This window comes from Lithobates pipiens, unplaced genomic scaffold (genome assembly GCF_037356315.1).
Source record: "Lithobates pipiens isolate NorthernLeopardFrog02 unplaced genomic scaffold, aLitPip1_a1.2 Scaffold_27, whole genome shotgun sequence".
NCBI classification, from domain to species: domain Eukaryota; kingdom Metazoa; phylum Chordata; class Amphibia; order Anura; family Ranidae; genus Lithobates; species Lithobates pipiens.
In genome coordinates, this window is record NW_027507788.1 from 73379399 (window position 1) to 73396708 (window position 17310).

Genomic DNA, 17310 nt, shown 5'->3' on the forward strand with positions numbered 1-17310 from the left:
AATTTTCTCCCCAGATTGCTGCAAAGCCAATAGAGCCTGCCGTGTCAGTACACAAGCAGAAATCCCTATCCAAAATGAAATCATCCTGCCAAAAAGCTCTCCCATTAAAATTAATTAAAAACTTTAGCCAAACCAGCATATCCTCTTTTAATTCAGTGGTCAACCTAACATGAGAACAAGTGTTTTTGTACCCTGAAATTGCCAAATACAGTCACCTAGAAAAAATTCTACCCATTGGTAATATATGTGTTGCAAAGGCTAATGGACCTAATAAAGACTGCAATTCCTTTAATAAATCCTTATTTTTCCGAATAAAAGACTCAAGATTTTTTAATGTCTCAACTTTTTCTAAAGGCAGTCTAAACTTTTTCCACTGTATCAATGGTGATACCCAGTAAATCAATGCAAGTGGTAGGCAAGACTGTTTTCTCAGACGCTAGAGGAATACCAAACTCCCTGCAAGTATCAACAAATGTTGTCAACGAAGAAAAGCATTGGGAAGAGTCAGAAGGCCCCATACATAAAAAAAATCAAGATAATGTATTAAAAACTGGGACCCGGATCTATACGACACTACCCATTCCAAAAAAGTAGAAAATTACTTAAAATAAAAACAAAGCAAATGCCCCATCAGCAGACACTGGTCAAAATAAAATTTTCCTTGAAATTGAAAACCCAATGAATTAAAACTAGGGTGAATTGGAAGAAGTCTAAATACTGATTTTTTTATATCTGTGTTGACTACTAAAACAGTGCCTCCTAATAATTTAATCTTTTGCACTGCTTGCTCAAAAGAAGCATAAGATAAAGACAATAAATCCTCATTGATTTGATCATTCAGAGACGACCCTGTAGGAAAAGACAAATGATGAATCAAACAATAAGTATTGGGTTCTCTTTTAGGCACTAAACCCCAGTAGGGACAAACGAAAATTACTAAGAGGACCAGAGATTCTACCCAGTGAAATTTCCACATCCAATTTTTGAGTGACTATCTACAGTAAATCGGACACAGATTTTAAATTATCTACTATAGTACAGCCCAAACCCAAGAAACGCGGAATTAAAAAAAACTACATCAAAACCAGTAATGAGAAGATCCGCTGAGTGTCGATTTGGATAGCGCTGAAGACATGGGAGCATGCTTGTTAAAATCACTGGAGTTATTGCTTTTAAAAAAAAATTCCCTGTGAGGCTGCTGCTGGTTTGTTGAAGACAATTTTCGAAAACATTTAGATACAGGATGTAAACCTCTACAGGTAGCGCACTCATGCTTGTATTTACATGTAGTAGGCCATCTGCATTGGCTGGCATTAAATGAGACACATATACCTTTCCTGTACGGCACTGCGGATGTATTTGCAACATTACCTGTATTCGACCTGGGAAAATTTGGTTTCTGTGGAAGGAAACGTTTTTAAGCCACAATCCTACATCTTTGGAACCCCAATGTAAGCTGGGGTAAACCCACAATTTGTGATGAAAGGCTTCATCATATGAAAACCAAGAAAAAACAGAAAAACACCTGTTTGCCTCCTGTATAATGAGAAAATATTGAAAGGCCCGGACTACAGTCTGGAAATGTTTCACATAGAACACTTGCACAAATACAAAAACCTTGTAACCAATTTGAAAAAGATTTGGGAATACTTCTGCGACGATCACCCTTATCATATTTTGGAAAATACTCTACCCAATGGTAAAAGTGATAACATATCCTTAACCACAGCAGGTAAATGGAAACCGGAGGGTGATAAAACACATGGCATGGACTCTTTAACATGAATACCAGCTAAAACGTCACAATTAAGGAATGCGTAGCTGTTTTACCTGTGTAAATGACATCTTCAGGCAGAATTAAATCCGCTGACTTCAAAACATTGTCTGCTGCCCAAACTATAGCAGCTGATTCTTTAACCACTTCAATTCAGGGCATTTATACAGCTTCCTTACCAGACCAATTTTTAGCTTTCAGCGCTCTCACACTTTGAATGCCAGTTACTTAGTCATGCTACACTGTACCCAAACAAAATTTTTATCATTTTTTTTTCATACAAATAGAGCTTTCTTTTGGTGGTATTTAATCACCACTGGGTTTTTTATTTTTTGCGGCATAAGTGAAAAAAGAGCAAACATTTTGAAAATTAAGTCATTTTTGTTCATAAATTTGGGTAAAAGATTTTTACAGCTAAATCTCTTTGGTAAAAATAAACCAAATTAGTGGATATTATTTAGTCTCTTTGAAAGTTAGAGTCTACAAGCTATGGTGCAAATCATTGAAAATTTATCACATCTGATCACACCTGATGCACTGATGGCCTATCTCATTTCTTGAGGCTCTGAAATGTCAGGAAAGTACAAATACCCCCCAAATGACCCCTTTTTGAAAAGTAGACAGTCCAAGGTATTTAGTAAGAGGCATGGTGAGTTTTTTGAAGTTGTAATTTTTTCCCACAATTCTTGGGAAGAATGTTTTTTTTTTTGTTTTTTTTACAAAATTGTCATAATAACAAGTTATTTCTCATACACAGCATATGCATACTTCCAATTACACCCCAAAATACATTCTGCAACTCTTTCCGTGTATGACGACATGGGTGGGACTTTTACACAGGCTGGCCACACAGAGAAGTCCAAAATGCAGGGAGCACCGTAAGGGGTTCTAGGAGCATAAATGACACCTCTAATTTCCTAACAACCTATTACATTTGTGAAGGCCCTGGAGCACCAGGACAATGGAATTATCCACAAAATGACCCCATTTTGGAAAACAAACACCCTAAAGTATATTCTATAAAGCATTATAAATCTTTTGAGTGGTTCATTTTTTTTTTTTTTTTTTTTACACAAGTCTTCAGAAAACGTGGAAAGAAAACTAATTTTTTTTTTTTTTTACACAAAGTTGCCCATTTATAAGATATTTCTAACACATAGCATGTATATAACAAAAATTACACCCCAAAACACATTCTGCTACTCCTCCTGAGTATTGCGATACCACATGTGTGAGACTTTTACACAGCCTGCCCATATACAGAGGTCCAACATGGAAGTGGTACCTTCAGGTGTTCTAGGAGCATAAATTACACATCTCATTTCGTTCCTACCTATCACACTTTTGAAGGTCCTGGAGCACCAGGACAATAGAATTACCCACAAAATGACCCCATTTTGGAAAGCAAACACCCCAATGTGTACTCTATGAGGCATGGGCTGCAAATAGGTACTCTGTTACTCCGAGGGGCTGGTGACAGGTACTTGGGGTACTCCGACTGGCTGGTGACAGGTACTCGGGTACTCCGACGGGCTGGTGACAAGTACTTGGGTACTCAGATGAACTGTGACAGGTACTCGGGTACTCAGATGGGCTGGGACAGGTACTCGGGTACTCAGATGGGCTGTGACAGGTACTCGGGTACTTTAGATGGGCTGGGACAGGTACTCAGATGGACTGTGACAAGTACTCAGGTACTCAGATGGGCTGTGACAAGTACTCAGGTACTCAGATGGGCTGTGACAGGTACTCAGATGGGCTGACAGGTGCTCAGGTACTTGTGTACTTAGATGGGCTGACAGGTGCTCAGGTACTTGGGTACTCAGATGGGCTGACAGGTACTCGGGTACTCAAATGGGCTGGGACAGGTACTCGGGTACTCAAATGGGCTGGGACAAGTACCCGGGTACTCAGATGGGCTGGGACAGGTACTCAGATGGGCTGGGACAGGTACTCAGGTACTTGGGTTCTCAGATGGGCTGACAGGTACTCGGGTACTCAGATGGGCTGTGATGGGTGATGACAGGTACTTTGGGTGGTGACAGGTCCTCTTTATTGGGGGGGGGAGGTAATCAGTGTGTGTGTTGGTGTGTAGTGTACACTGAGCGGTAACGAGATGTTACCGAAATCTCCTCCTCACACACTGATCATGTGTGAGGAAGAGAACCCAGTAACATCTCATTACCGTGGTTTGTTTACGTTCTGTGGCTCTTTACTGCGATCGGGGTTGGGCTGTGTCAGGGTGACAAGCCGCATCCCCGATCGGCGATCTGCACGCGCCTTATAACGGCACAGTACATGTGACCGGCTGTGATTGGACTCGGCCGGTCACATGTATTGGGGGGGGGGGTCGATGGGGAGGAAAATCCCACAGATTGGGGATGGGCTGTGTCCATGACCCAGACGACCGCGCCGCTCTTAGCGTTTCCCATTTCCTAGGTCAAGCTGACCTCCTAGGGGTTTGGCTGGCTCAGTCCCCCACAAACTCCACCTTCCTGGAGATCATGAACAAGCCACTGCTGGATCCAAGGTTTTGGCTCCACCTTGCGCTGTGAAGTGCTCCTGGGTGGCGATGGGCTGACTCTTCGGCGCCGAATGCGCTGTCTCTCGTTTGGCCGCTCCACCTGCTGGCTCTTCACCAGGTCTCCGATCCGGAAACGGAAGCTCGGCACCCAACTCCGCCTCTTCTTCTCTTAGGCCGCGTACACACGGGCGGACTGTTCGCCCAACTAAGTTCGTCAGACAATCCGACAAACAGTCGGTTCAAAATTTGCATGAACGGACTTGACCACACACGATGAGCAGACAGTCCGCTGAAAGCGTGCGCGATGACGTGAACGGCACGTACGACGGGACGAGAAATTCGACGTCCAATACACTGCAATGCAACCTTCGCCGTGTAAATCCTTTCTGAGCATGCGCCAAACTTAGTCTGTCGAACTAGCCTACACACGAGTGGACTGTCCGCTGAAACCAAGTTTGGACGGACTGTCTTACGGAAATTCCGTAAGACTTTGTTCGTCAGACTGTCCGCTGAAACAGTCCGCTGAAGCCCACACACGAGCGGATTGTCCGCTGAAACACTGTTCAGCGGACTAAGTTGGGCGAACAGTCCGCCCGTGTGTACGCGGCCTTAGTCCATCTTCCAGCAGATCTTCCTCACGATCAGCGGTATTCATGGCAGACGCCTCTTCCTCTTGACCCGCAGGTAATTCTGGACAGCGCCGAATCTATTCTTCTCCACTCACTCCAGCAGCTGGCGCACGAGGATCTTCATGACGCTGAAAAGGAATCAAACAGCGGATGTATTACAGCTCTTCTGCTCTGTATTAAAGCTTCATGTTCAGCTGCTGATCCGATGCATGCGACTGGCCCTGGACGCCACTGACTAGCCCTTTATATAGGGACCCCCTGGAATTCCAGAATGTTCCAGGTGGTCACATGACTCTAGCTGATCTATCCTAACCAAAGGGGCTCCAGGATTTCTGAAAATTCCAGGTCAGCTGACCTTTGAAAAACAATCACAGGCTTTCCCGCTATTTCCTCACAGTGGGGAGCCTGGAAATTGCTCCTACCACAATTCCATAAGAAAAAGGGGGGGGGCCTTAATACAGACTTACCCCCTTTTCCCCATATAAACTAAAGGGCTGAGGAAAGTAAGAAATGCAATGCAGGTATGAGGGTAGCATGTACTACCTATTTTTGCATTCCCATACTTCTCCTCCTTTAAGAATTATCATGGTTTCAGATAATGTTTTTTAAAGGAAATTTTTTTGATTGTTCCGAAAGTATAAAAAAAAATAACGCAAACAGTTAAATGTAGAGAAAGCAGGTATTTACTTATGACCAGACATTATTACATCCTACTTGCAGCTCATTATATCATTGAATATTATCAGATACAGCATACAGATTAGACCAAATTGTATGTAAATTGATATTTTATTATGAGCAGTAAGCATCATTTGCGCTACTGTCCTTATTATGACTAATAAAGTTTGTTCTTGTTTCATCACTTATTATTGTGTCATCTTTTGTGGTCAGTATTTATTGATTCAGTGAAATAACCATATGGTTTACATGGAAAAGATCTCCTTGTTTTTACATTTGCTGATTTAATGTAAATTGTGTGAGATATGAATATATCAGAATGTCATGAAATGATGTTTCTTTAGTAATGGTTACGTTATATTAGCTCTGAAATTGTCAAAGACAAACACACTTGGTACTATTATGCAAAACACAATTGTGTTTGTCAAATATAGAATTAAATGGTATAATGATTCCAAAATCAAGAGAAATGTGGAAGCTGCCATTATTGACCTACTTTTAGTTGTCTGGCTGACTCTCTGTCTTCAGTGCTTACTTATACATATAAATATAAGCATCTTTTGGGGGAAGCATTTGCAGGGGGCACATTTGCAACTATGGCTCTTTCTCAAAGTGGGGCTATTTCTATAAGTGGGAGCACTTCTGACTCTGCACTTCAGCAAATGCACAAAGCAAATGAATACAAGAAATCTCTTTAAAAAAAAATGCACAGACATCCGGTGACCTTGTTTACCCCCTTCGGCTTTTTCACCTTGTACAATGCACTCTCTACCACTCCTTTTTGACAGCTCTATCCTTAAACTATCTCTCCTTCCCCTCTATTCTCCCCCCATGGCATATATATCAGAACCACACTTCTGTCCTCGCATTATTACTGCACCCACCAACTCCTGCTAATTTTAAATCCACACACACAAAATCTACAGGACCCTGGGGCATGTCCCTTCATAATCCCACTCCCATATTACCTCCCTTGCCCTCCTGCTTCTCCTAACCTCTGGAGATATATCCCCGGGCCTCCATCATTTAACTGTACCCCGTGCACCCATCACCCTGCTCCTTCTGGCAGCAGCCACAATCAAAACAATTTAGTTTCCATTTCTATTATTACCAAGACCAGACTCCCTTTCTCTTGTGCCCTTTTGAAATTCCGCTCTGTCTGCAACAAACTCTCCTCTCTCCATGGCCTCTTTATCACCAACTCATTTAATCTACTCGCCATTACCAAAACCTGGCTTCATGAATCTGACACTGTCTTCTGCTGCCCAGATCCAGTGGCTGTAAGGGAGGTGTTGGAATTCTTCTAGCCCCACATAGCACCTTTCCACCTCCCTCTCTGTCACTCTCCTCTTTCGAAGCACACTGCATTCGTCTTTTCAATCCAATTTCTCTAAGGATAGCTGTGATCTACAGGCCCCCTGGACCAGTATCAACCTTTCTTGATGACTTTTCTGCCTGGCTGCCCTACTTTCTTCTGAAATCCCCACAATCATTCTGGGTGACTTCAACATCCCTATTAATCCCTATTAATACTAACACTCCTGCCGCTTCCAAACTTCTCCGCCTAACCTCCTCCTTTTGACCTGAAGCGGTGGATACACGCTCCTACTCTCTCTGAAGGCAGTGCCCTTGACCAAGTTTCCTCTCACCTTTTGCACTCCATGCAACCTCTCTAACTATCCTTTCCTTCTCACTGATCATTACCTTATTGGTTTCACTCTCCTCCACCTCCTCTCCCTCCAACCACCTAAAGTTACCAGCAGAAACCTACGTCTGACAAAATCTCACCCCTGCACCAACCTAGCCACTTCTGGCTACGCTTCACTTCTAGCCTCACTGGCCCCTCTCACTACACACAGAATCAGCCCCCGACCCCTTCAACCTTGGCAAACAGATGATACTACAAGTCTGAAATAAACATAGGGGTTGATTTACTAAAGGCAAATCCACTTTACATTGCAAGTGCACTGAAAGTGCAGTCGCTGTAGATCTGAGGGGAAGCTCTGAAATTAGGTGAAGCTTTGCTGATTTTATCATCCAATCATGTGCAAGCAAAAATGCTGTTTATTTCCTTGCATGTCCCCCTCAGATCTACAACAATTGAACTTCCAAGTGCACTTGTGGTGCACTTGTAGTGCAAAGTGGATTTACCTTTTATTAAATAACCCCCATAGTCGTGTTCATGAGCACCTGTGGCGTAAGACTAAGGCTCAGTAAGAATCCAGCCAATATAAATCTGCCCTCCAAAAATACGATTCCAGCCTCCTCACTGCCAAGCAGACCTATTTTATCACTCTCATTAGCAACTTATCACATCCCCGTCAACTCTTCTCTACCTTCAACCCTCTACTTCATCCTCCACTGCCTCCACCCGCCAACTCACTCATTGCCCAGGAAATTGCTAATCACTTCAAATAGAAGATTGATACAATTCACAAGGAGATCTCTACTGTTCAGATACCCTCCACGCTATATACGTCATTCCCACAGGTACAATCATTACATCCCTCTTTCAACCCGACCGCCTATAGACGAGGTTGCTAAACTACTTGCTAATGTCCACCTTACCACCTGCTGTCTGGATCCTGTTCCCTCGCAAATGCTACGTTCACCCTCTGGCTCTATGCTACACTTTCTAACCCACATCTTCAATCTCTTTCTCTTCTGGCATCTTCCCCAAACTCTAAAACATGCACTTGTCAGACCCATACTTAAAAAGCCCTCACTGTACCCATCCAATCTTAACAACCTACGCCCCGTCTCCTTGTTCCCCTTTCTTATCCAAACTCCTTGAACGTCTGCTCTACAACCAACGGAGCATCCACCTTTCTGATAATGGCCTTCTTGATCCCCTTCAGTCTGGGTTTCGTCCTCAACATTCCACAAACTGCCCTCCTAAAACTAACAAAAGATCTACTAATGCCCAAAACCAATCTGTACTCCTCCTCCTGGACCTCTTTGATACGGTTGACCACCCCCTCCTCAAAACTCCACGCCTTTGGTCTCTGTGACTGTACTCTTCACTGGTTCTCTTCCTACTTATCCAACCGCATCTTTTAGTGTTTTTTTACAACTCTACTTCCTCCTCTCCTCTTTCTTTCTTTCTCTGTTGGGGTCCCCCAAGGTTCTGTTCTTGGACCTCTCCTATTTTCAATATACACCTCCTCCCTTGGTTAGCTGATAGCCTTCCATGGCTTCCAATACCTCCTCTACGCTGACGACACCCAAATCTTTCTCTACCCCTCAGCTCACTCCCTCTGTCTCCTCACACATCACTAATTTACTATCAGATATATCAGTCTGAATGTCACACCACTTCCTCAAACTCAATCTATCCAAAACTGAATTTATAATTTTTCCTCCCTTCCCCCTTTCTCAGATCTCTGTCAAAATCAATAGCGCAACTATAAACCCATCCCCGCATGTCAAGGTTCTAGGTGTAGTCCGGCACTCTGAACTTTCCTTTAACCACTTGACTACTGGGCACCCCCTTAATAACCAGACCAATTTTCAGCTTTTGGTGCTCTCACATTTTGAATGACAATTACTCAGTCATATAACCCTGTACCTATTTGAAACTTTTGTCCTTTTTTTCACACAAATAGAGCCTTCTTTTGGTGGTATTTAATCACCGCTGGGCTTTTTATTTTTTGCGCTATAAGAGAAAAAAGACGGAAAAATTCAATAAAAAAATAATTTTTCTTTGTTTCTGTTATACAATTTTGCAAATTGGTAATTTTTCTTCATATATTTTGGCTAAGATTTATACCACTACATATCTTTGGTAAAAATCACCCAAAATGGTGGATATTATTTGGTCTTTGTGAAAGTTATAGAGTCTACAAGCTATGGTGCCAATCTCTGAAAATTTTATTACACCTGAAGTACTGACAGTCTCATTTCTTGAGATCCAGGAAAGTACAAATACCCCCCAAATGACCCCTTTTTGGAAAGTAGACATTCCAGGGTATTTAGTAAGAGGCATGGTGAGTTTTTTGAAGTTGTAATTTTTTCCCACATTTCTTTGCAAAAATCTAAAAACATTTTCTCCCCCCCACACACACACAATTATTATATTAGCAGGCTATTTCTCACACACAGCATATGCATACCACAAATTACACCCCAAAACACATTCTACTACTGCTCCTGAGTATGGCAATACCACATGTGTGAGACTTTTACATAGCGTGGCCACATACAGAGGCCCAACATGCTGGGAGCGCCATCAGGTGTTCTTGGAGCATAAATTGCACATATAATTTCTTGACTACCTCTTACATTTTTGAAGGCCCTGGAGAATCAAGACAATGGAAACGCCCCAAAAAATGACCCCATTTTGGAAAGAAAACAACCCAATGTATAATCTGTGAGGCATATCGAGTCTTTTGAACATTTTTGAGTATTGCGATACCACATGTGTGAGACTTTTCCACAGCGTGGCCACATACAAAGGACCAACATGCAGGGAGCACCATCAGGTGTTCTAGGGGCATAAGTTTCAAATCTAATTTGACTACCTATAACACTTTTGTGAGGCACTGTAGTGGCATGGATGAGCATGAATGGGGATAGATGAGCCGTGGATGGCTGAGCATGAATGAGTATGGCTGGGTATGACTGAGCATGATTGGGTATGGCTGCGTACGGCTGGGCATGGCTGCGTATGGCTGGGCACAGCTAATTATGAATGGGGGTGGATGGGATGGCTGAGCATGGATGGATGAGTATTGAGTATGGATGTATGGCTGGGTATGCACAGCATGCAGACTCATCCATTCTTACCAGAATGCTGCTGCCAGACTCATCCATCTTACCAATCGCTCTGTGTCTGCTACCCCTCTCTTTCAATTCATCCACTGGCTTCCGTTCACCCAACTAATTAAATTCAAAATACTAACAACTACTTACAAAGTCACCCACAATTTAGCCCCCAGCTACATCACTAGCCTAGTCTCTAAATACCAACCTACTCGTTCTCTTCATTCCTCTCAAGACCTTCTGCTCTCTAGCTCCCTCGTCACCTCCTCCCACGCTCACCTCCAGGACTTTTCCAAAGCCTCTCCAATCCTATGGAATGCTTTACCCCAATCTGTCACTTATCTCCTACTTTTATTATCTTTTAGACGATCCCTGAAAACCCTTCTCTCCAGAGAAGCTTACCCTACCCACACCTAACAACTGTGTTTTCATTTTCTCCATCAGCTCACCCCCCACCGTTATTAACTTTGTTCCAATTGACTCTCCCTTCTAGATTGTAAGCTCTAACTAGCAGGGCCCTCTGATCCCTCTTGTATTGTAAGTTTACTATCTGCCCTCAAAGTAAAGTTCTGTGCAAACTGTTGGCGCTATATAAATCTTGTATAATAATACCTCCCACTTTTAGGGTTTAGTAAGAAGGGATACATTGGTGAAGAGAGACAATGTTGAGCACACAGCAAAAAAATGTGTGTTGTTTCACTGAGATTAATATTTAGGTTTGGTTTAAAGAGGTGTCATTTAGTCTGAGCCTACCCAATTTATATATTGTACACACAAATACTTGTTAATTACTGACAGATTCTCAGACTCCCTACAATTTCTAATAACAAAACTCATTACATATGTATTTTTTATTTTTTTTTGCAAACCTAATATAGATCGAGAGCTAACATATTTTCTCTAACCTCACCCTAAAACTTAAAGCAGCTAAGGGAATGCTTTGCAAGTTTATATTGCTGTCACTAGCAGAACTTACCCCCTTTACTTGGGTGTCAGGGAAATTAACCCCTCCCCTTACATTTTTATCAGTGACAGTATTCACCCTGCTTTTACCCACTTCAATACAGGGCACTTATACACCCTTTCTGCCCAGACCAACGTTCAGCTTTCAGCGCTTTCACACTTTGAATGGCAATTACTCAGTCATGCAACACTGTACTCAAACAAAATTTTTATCTTTTTTTTATCACACGTGTAGAGCTTTCTATTGGTGGTATTTAATCATCACTGGGTTTTTTATTTTTTGCAAAACTAAGTGAAAAATGTGCGACAATTTTAAAGAAGAAAAACATTTTTTTTTGGTCTGTGTGAAAATTGTAGAGCCTTCAAGCTATGGTGCAAATTATTGAAAATCCTATCGCACTTTTGAAGGCCCTGGAGCACCAGGATAATGCAATTGCATAATGAGTCTTTTGAATGGCTCTTGTTTTTTATTTTATTTTAATTTTTTTTCCATAAGTCTTCGGAAAACATGAAAATAAGCAAAAATAAAAAGTAAATTTATAAGATATTTCTAAGGCCCCTTTCACACATGCGGATGATATGTCCGTATTTCATCCATCCGTTTGCGGATGAAATACGGACATACATTCATCCCTATGGGATAGCGGGTGTCTGCGGATGAGCATCCGCAGACACCCGATTTCGTCCGCCTCCGCAACAGTCCGATTCTGCAGACGGAGGAAAATCCTATTTTTCAATCCGTCTGCAGAGCGGATCGGACGAACACAGACAGACGGTCCGTGCTCGTCCGATCCCCATAGAGGAGAGCGGAGATCTGACAGGGCAGTCCCTGCACAGTGTGCGGAGACCGCCCTGTCCGCAGCCGGCTCAGCGGGGACAACGGAGCGATCCCCGCTGAGAGAGCGGATCTTCACGGGGCGGATCATTACTGATCCGCCCCGTGTGAAAGAGGCCTAACACACAGCAATTACACCCCAAAATACATTCTGCTACTCCTCCCAAGTATGGCAATACCACATGTGAGACTTTTACATAGCCTGGCCGCATAGAGAAGTCCACCATTTAAGTAGTACCATCAGGTGTTCTAGGAGCATAAATTACACACAATTTAATTCCTACCTTTAACCCTTTTGAAGGTCCTGGAGCACCATGAGAGTGGAATTACCCACAAAATGACAACATTTTGGAAAGCTAACACCCCGACATATATTCTATGAGGCATGGGCTGATGACAGGTACTCGGGTATTCTGATGGGCTGGTGACATGTCTTCTTTTTTTTTGGGGGGTGGGGGAGGAGAATCTGTGTGTTTTGGTGTATACTGTAGGCAGTAACAAGCTGTTACCATCTCCTCCTCACACGCGATCAGTGTGCGAGGAGAGAACAGTAACAGCTCATTACCATGGTTTGTTGACATTCTGTGACTGGCTGTGATTGGACACAGCCGGACACATCATAAAAAGCCATTTTCATTGGCTCTTAACTGCAGTCGAGGATGGGTTGTGTCAGTGTGACTAGCCTCGGCCCTGATCGCTTCTTGTGAGAGCCCTAGGGGATGCCATGCACGAGGACAATGCATGTGACCAGCTGTAATTGGACCCAGCCCGTCATGTGGTAAAGAGCCGATTTTTACTGGCTCTTTACACTGATCTGGGATGGGTTGCATCCTGAGGGACACTCGTCACCCCCGATCGCCGCACAGGAGCTGTGAGAAGCCCAGGAAGTTATAACGCCCGCCCGGAGGGACAGAGTGTTCCTGCGGATGTCATATGACAACGGCCTGGTATGTAAGTGGGTTAAAGTGGTTTTAAACCCTTACTCAGTGAAATTGCTAGCCTCAGGTGATAGAGATGAAAACTATCCTCCTACATAGGTTGTAACGGTTTATCTGCAGCCTTCTCTTCTCTGCATTTAAAGTTCATGCTGAAAAAAAATACAAGTCCATCTAGTTCAACCAATAAAGGGGGGGGGATCATGCAATCCCATATACACAATCCTATATCCACAGTTGATCCAGAGGAAGGCAAAAAAAAAAAAAAAGAAAATCTATATTTGCTCCAGCAGGGGAAAAAAAATCCTTTCCAATCCCCCGAGAGGTAATCATAATCAGATATTCCCTGGATCAACTTTTGCTATAAATATTAGACCTCACTATAATGTCCATTTAGGAAAGAATCCAGGCCTTTTTTAAAGCAATCTACTGAGCTGGACAGAACCAGCTCTGGTGGGCGTCATCTTCGCAGTTCTTACTGTGAAGAAACCTTTCCGTATTTTGAAATGTCTTTTCCTCCTAGATGTAAAGAGTGCCCCCTTGTCCTCTGTGATGACCTTAAAGTGAATAACTCAACACTACTCGTCACTATATGGACCCCTTATGTATTTGTACATGTTGAACCAATGGCGTAACTAGAACCTTCAGGGTCCCGATGCAAGAAACCATGAAGGGCCCCCCTGAACCCCAGCCTGGGCCCTTCCCTCCGAGTCCAGTTGTGGAACTCCAGGGCGTGGTCACAGGTATGACCTTTGTGAGCCCGGTAGTTCCACCACTGGTATCAGTAGTTTTTTTTTTTTTTTTTTATAAGTTTTTTTTTAATTTTTAGGTGCCCCATTGGGGGACTGTCCCTAGGCAGGATGGGGTCCCCGTCCCCAGAAGAGATGAGGTCCTTTTCTCCAGGGCAGATGAAGTTACTGCCCCCAGGTGAGAAGGTGTCCTTGTCCCCAGGTGGGGGTCCCTGTCCCAACGTGACAAGGGGTCCCTGTCCCCAGGGGGAGATGGAGGGGATATGTAATGTGTGTGGGGGATGGGGTCCTCTCACTCTCCATGACCAAGCTGTAGGCCGCACACTCATCAATGTTGGACTGTGCTGGACGGGTGATCAGCATATCTCCCAGAAAGACCTTTCATCATCTGTGTATGACGGGGGAGGAGGGGGGCTGGCAGACAAGCCTGCAGTGCTGTAGTGTCCTCCGGGGAGCTCTCGTAGGGCTGAACTGCATCTGTGTGCTTAAAGTTTGTTTACCCGGGAGAAGTATGCAGTGCAGTGTCGTCCGGACTCGGGGGGGGGGGGGGGGGACTCTGGCCGGGGAGAACAGACATCGGACTGAGCGGCAATGCATGGAGCAGGAGAGGGGTACTCTGAGGAGCCAGCTGAGGACACAGGTCATGCGGGGAATGCACAACTAAAGAGCAGCCAGTGCGATAGTCGAGCATGGAGCTCTGCTAGTCACCCTCCACCTCCAGCCACCCGTGTGCATGGTGCACTGGTACCCCTAGCTGCCTATGCTGCTGCCGGCCATATGTGGAGGGGGCTGCATGGGCCCCCTGCATCACAGGGCCCGGTTGCGGTCGCGACTGCTGCTGAACACGCCCCTGTGTTGAACATATATCCCCCTTAATCTCCTTCTCAAGAGAATAAACTCAGTTCCTGGAGCTCCTCCATGCCTCTTATCCATTTGGTTGCCCTTCTCTGCACTTTGATTTTCTCCCAGTTCTCCACAATTTTTTTTTGAGAACTGGTGCCCAAAACTGAACTGCATATTCCAGATGAGGTCTTCATAATTTGCACAGGGGCAAAAATTATATCTTTCTCTCTGGAGTCTCTACACTACTTAATACAAGAAAGGACTTTGCTCGCTTTGGAAACCGCAGCTTGGCATTGCATGCTATTAAGCTTATGATCTACCACGACCCCCAGATCCTTCTCCACCATTGACTCGTTCAACATGTAGAATTTCTAAAGCTTATCTGAGTGATGAGAAAATAGGCGGCTAAGACCTTAATTTACACTCTAAAGAGCTCTGAAAGCTGATTTTGAGGGAAAGGACACCCCTGCACACAGGAACAGAGCTGAGGCTGTCAATCAGCTAGAGGTCCCTCCCCTGTCACTCTTTTCTCATGGTGTCAGGAAAACTTGTCATTCATGATTTTAGTGCTTTACCAATTACAAAACCCAGTGCAAATCACATCCAATGCTGTGTCTTATGACCTGTGCAAAAGATCTTAGGCCAGTTCTGTTTTAATGCCTCCTCCTATGAGCAACACTGCTTGACCATTCATTTTCCCCTTTAGCAAGGACCACTTTACTTTTTTACCAGTATAGGAGGATTTCTAAATTGGACAAAAGATTTTCACTTTTTTTTCCCCTCTCATCACTAGAGGTGGTGATTACAGTAAAGTTATTTGAGTAGAGGTCCATTTTAGGTCTCTATTTTGTGCGCTAATGCTGAAAGTGTTTGACTGTTTCTTCCTCTTCCTAATTGTAATTTTTCTGTCTCTACAGAGCTGGATTCCCAAGTTATTTAAGAAGAAAACATGTACCACTTACATAGAAGACAACCGGCCCAACAGGTGTGTTGCTTTTTACAACTTTATATTGCTAACTGGTTTATTTGTGATTGTTTGGTTTGAGGCTGCTTACTTCAAACAAATGTTTAAAAGAGAACTATGCTAGGTGTTTGGTGTATTTCCACTGACTACATATTATATTCCCTATGCAATAGCATTGATTTTAACAGCTATACATGTAAACAAATGAACAAACAAAAATGGAGCCTGTATGTTACTGCGCCTAATCTTCACTGCTAAGCAAGTCCACAACAGAAAAAAACCAACAAAACCCCTGAACATGAAGATGCTCTGCCTCTTGTGCTTCATGTGAGTCTTCAGGTTGTAAGCAGGCCTTCCAGTGACACTTTGTATACAGTTCCAACCTCCTTTTTTTTCTTTTCTTTTTTTTGCAATGTAAAGTTAAATGTAAGTTAAATTAGGACAGTACAGTTACAATACAATTCACTACAAGAACATTAGGAGGACCCTGCTCTAAAATGCAGGGTAACACAGGGGTAACACACAATAAAATAAAAAATAAAAAATTAGGGATATACAAGTACAGTTTTTAGGTGAAAGTAGGATAGGTTTCCCTGAAGAGATGAGTTTGCAGGCATCACTTAAAGATGTAGGAGATGGCTGGACAATTTCAAACAATGAAATACAAATAATATATAGTTGCGCTACCAGTGCAAAAAAAAAAAAATGAAACAGCAGCCAGCATCAACAATGATAAAATTTTGAAATCAAAACAAAAAATTTAAAAATGCAGCACTAAAGAAATGCACAAGCCACTGGAAACCAATTTCCAAGGCAAGGTAAATCCACTACACAAGTGCATAGGGAAAAAAATATTTAACCACTTAAGCCCCGGACCATTTTCCAGCTAAACGACCAAGCCCCTTTTTGCGATACGGCACTGTGTCGGTTTAACTGACAATTATGCGGTCATGCAACGTGTCTCCGAAACAAAATTGATGTCCTTTTTAGAACTTTCGTTTGGTGGTATTTGATCACCCCTGCGTTTTTTTATTTTTTTCTGCTATAAATAAAAAGAGCGTCAATTTTGAAAAAAACGCATTCTTTTTAATTTTGCTATAATAAATATCCCCCAAAAATATATAAAAAACTTTTTTTTCCTCAGTTTAGGCCGATACGTATTCTTCTACATATTTTTGGTAAAAAAAATTGCAAAAAGCGTTTGATTGGTTTGCACAAAAGTTATAGCGTATACAAAATAGGGGATAGTTTTATGGCATTTTTATTAATATTTTTTTTTTTTACTAGTAATGGTGGCGATCAGTGTTTTGTATTGTGACTGCGACATTATGGCGGGCAAGTCGGACAATTTTGACATATATTTGGGACAATTGGTATTAATGCAGCAATCATTATTGTAAAAATGTCACTGGCAGTGTAGGGGTTAACTGTGGTTTTTTTTTTTTTTTTTATAACAATAGGTTTTTATTTAAATTTTCCACAAGAATAACAGAAATTTTAACAACATGAATTCAGCCAAAACGTAGTACTCAGCATAGTCATAAGACATCGTAGATTCAAGTTATTGAGACATTAAACATTTACGTTACATTATTCCTCTATTGGGATCCAAGATCCTGCTATTGCACTTATAAATGCTTGTCAACTGCTTGAAA

General features: G+C 42.7%; 1 protein-coding gene across 2 annotated transcripts in view; it reads left to right on the forward strand.

The window, feature by feature from the left end:
- TRPM4 (transient receptor potential cation channel subfamily M member 4) overlaps positions 1-17310 on the forward strand; it is an 864058-nt gene that overhangs the window by 177161 nt on the left and 669587 nt on the right. For both annotated transcript variants that reach the window (XM_077457078.1, XM_077457079.1), the window contains exon 2: positions 15609-15676. In XM_077457078.1, the coding sequence (XP_077313204.1) occupies positions 15609-15676 (68 nt within the window). The remainder of the gene's footprint in view (positions 1-15608; positions 15677-17310) is intronic.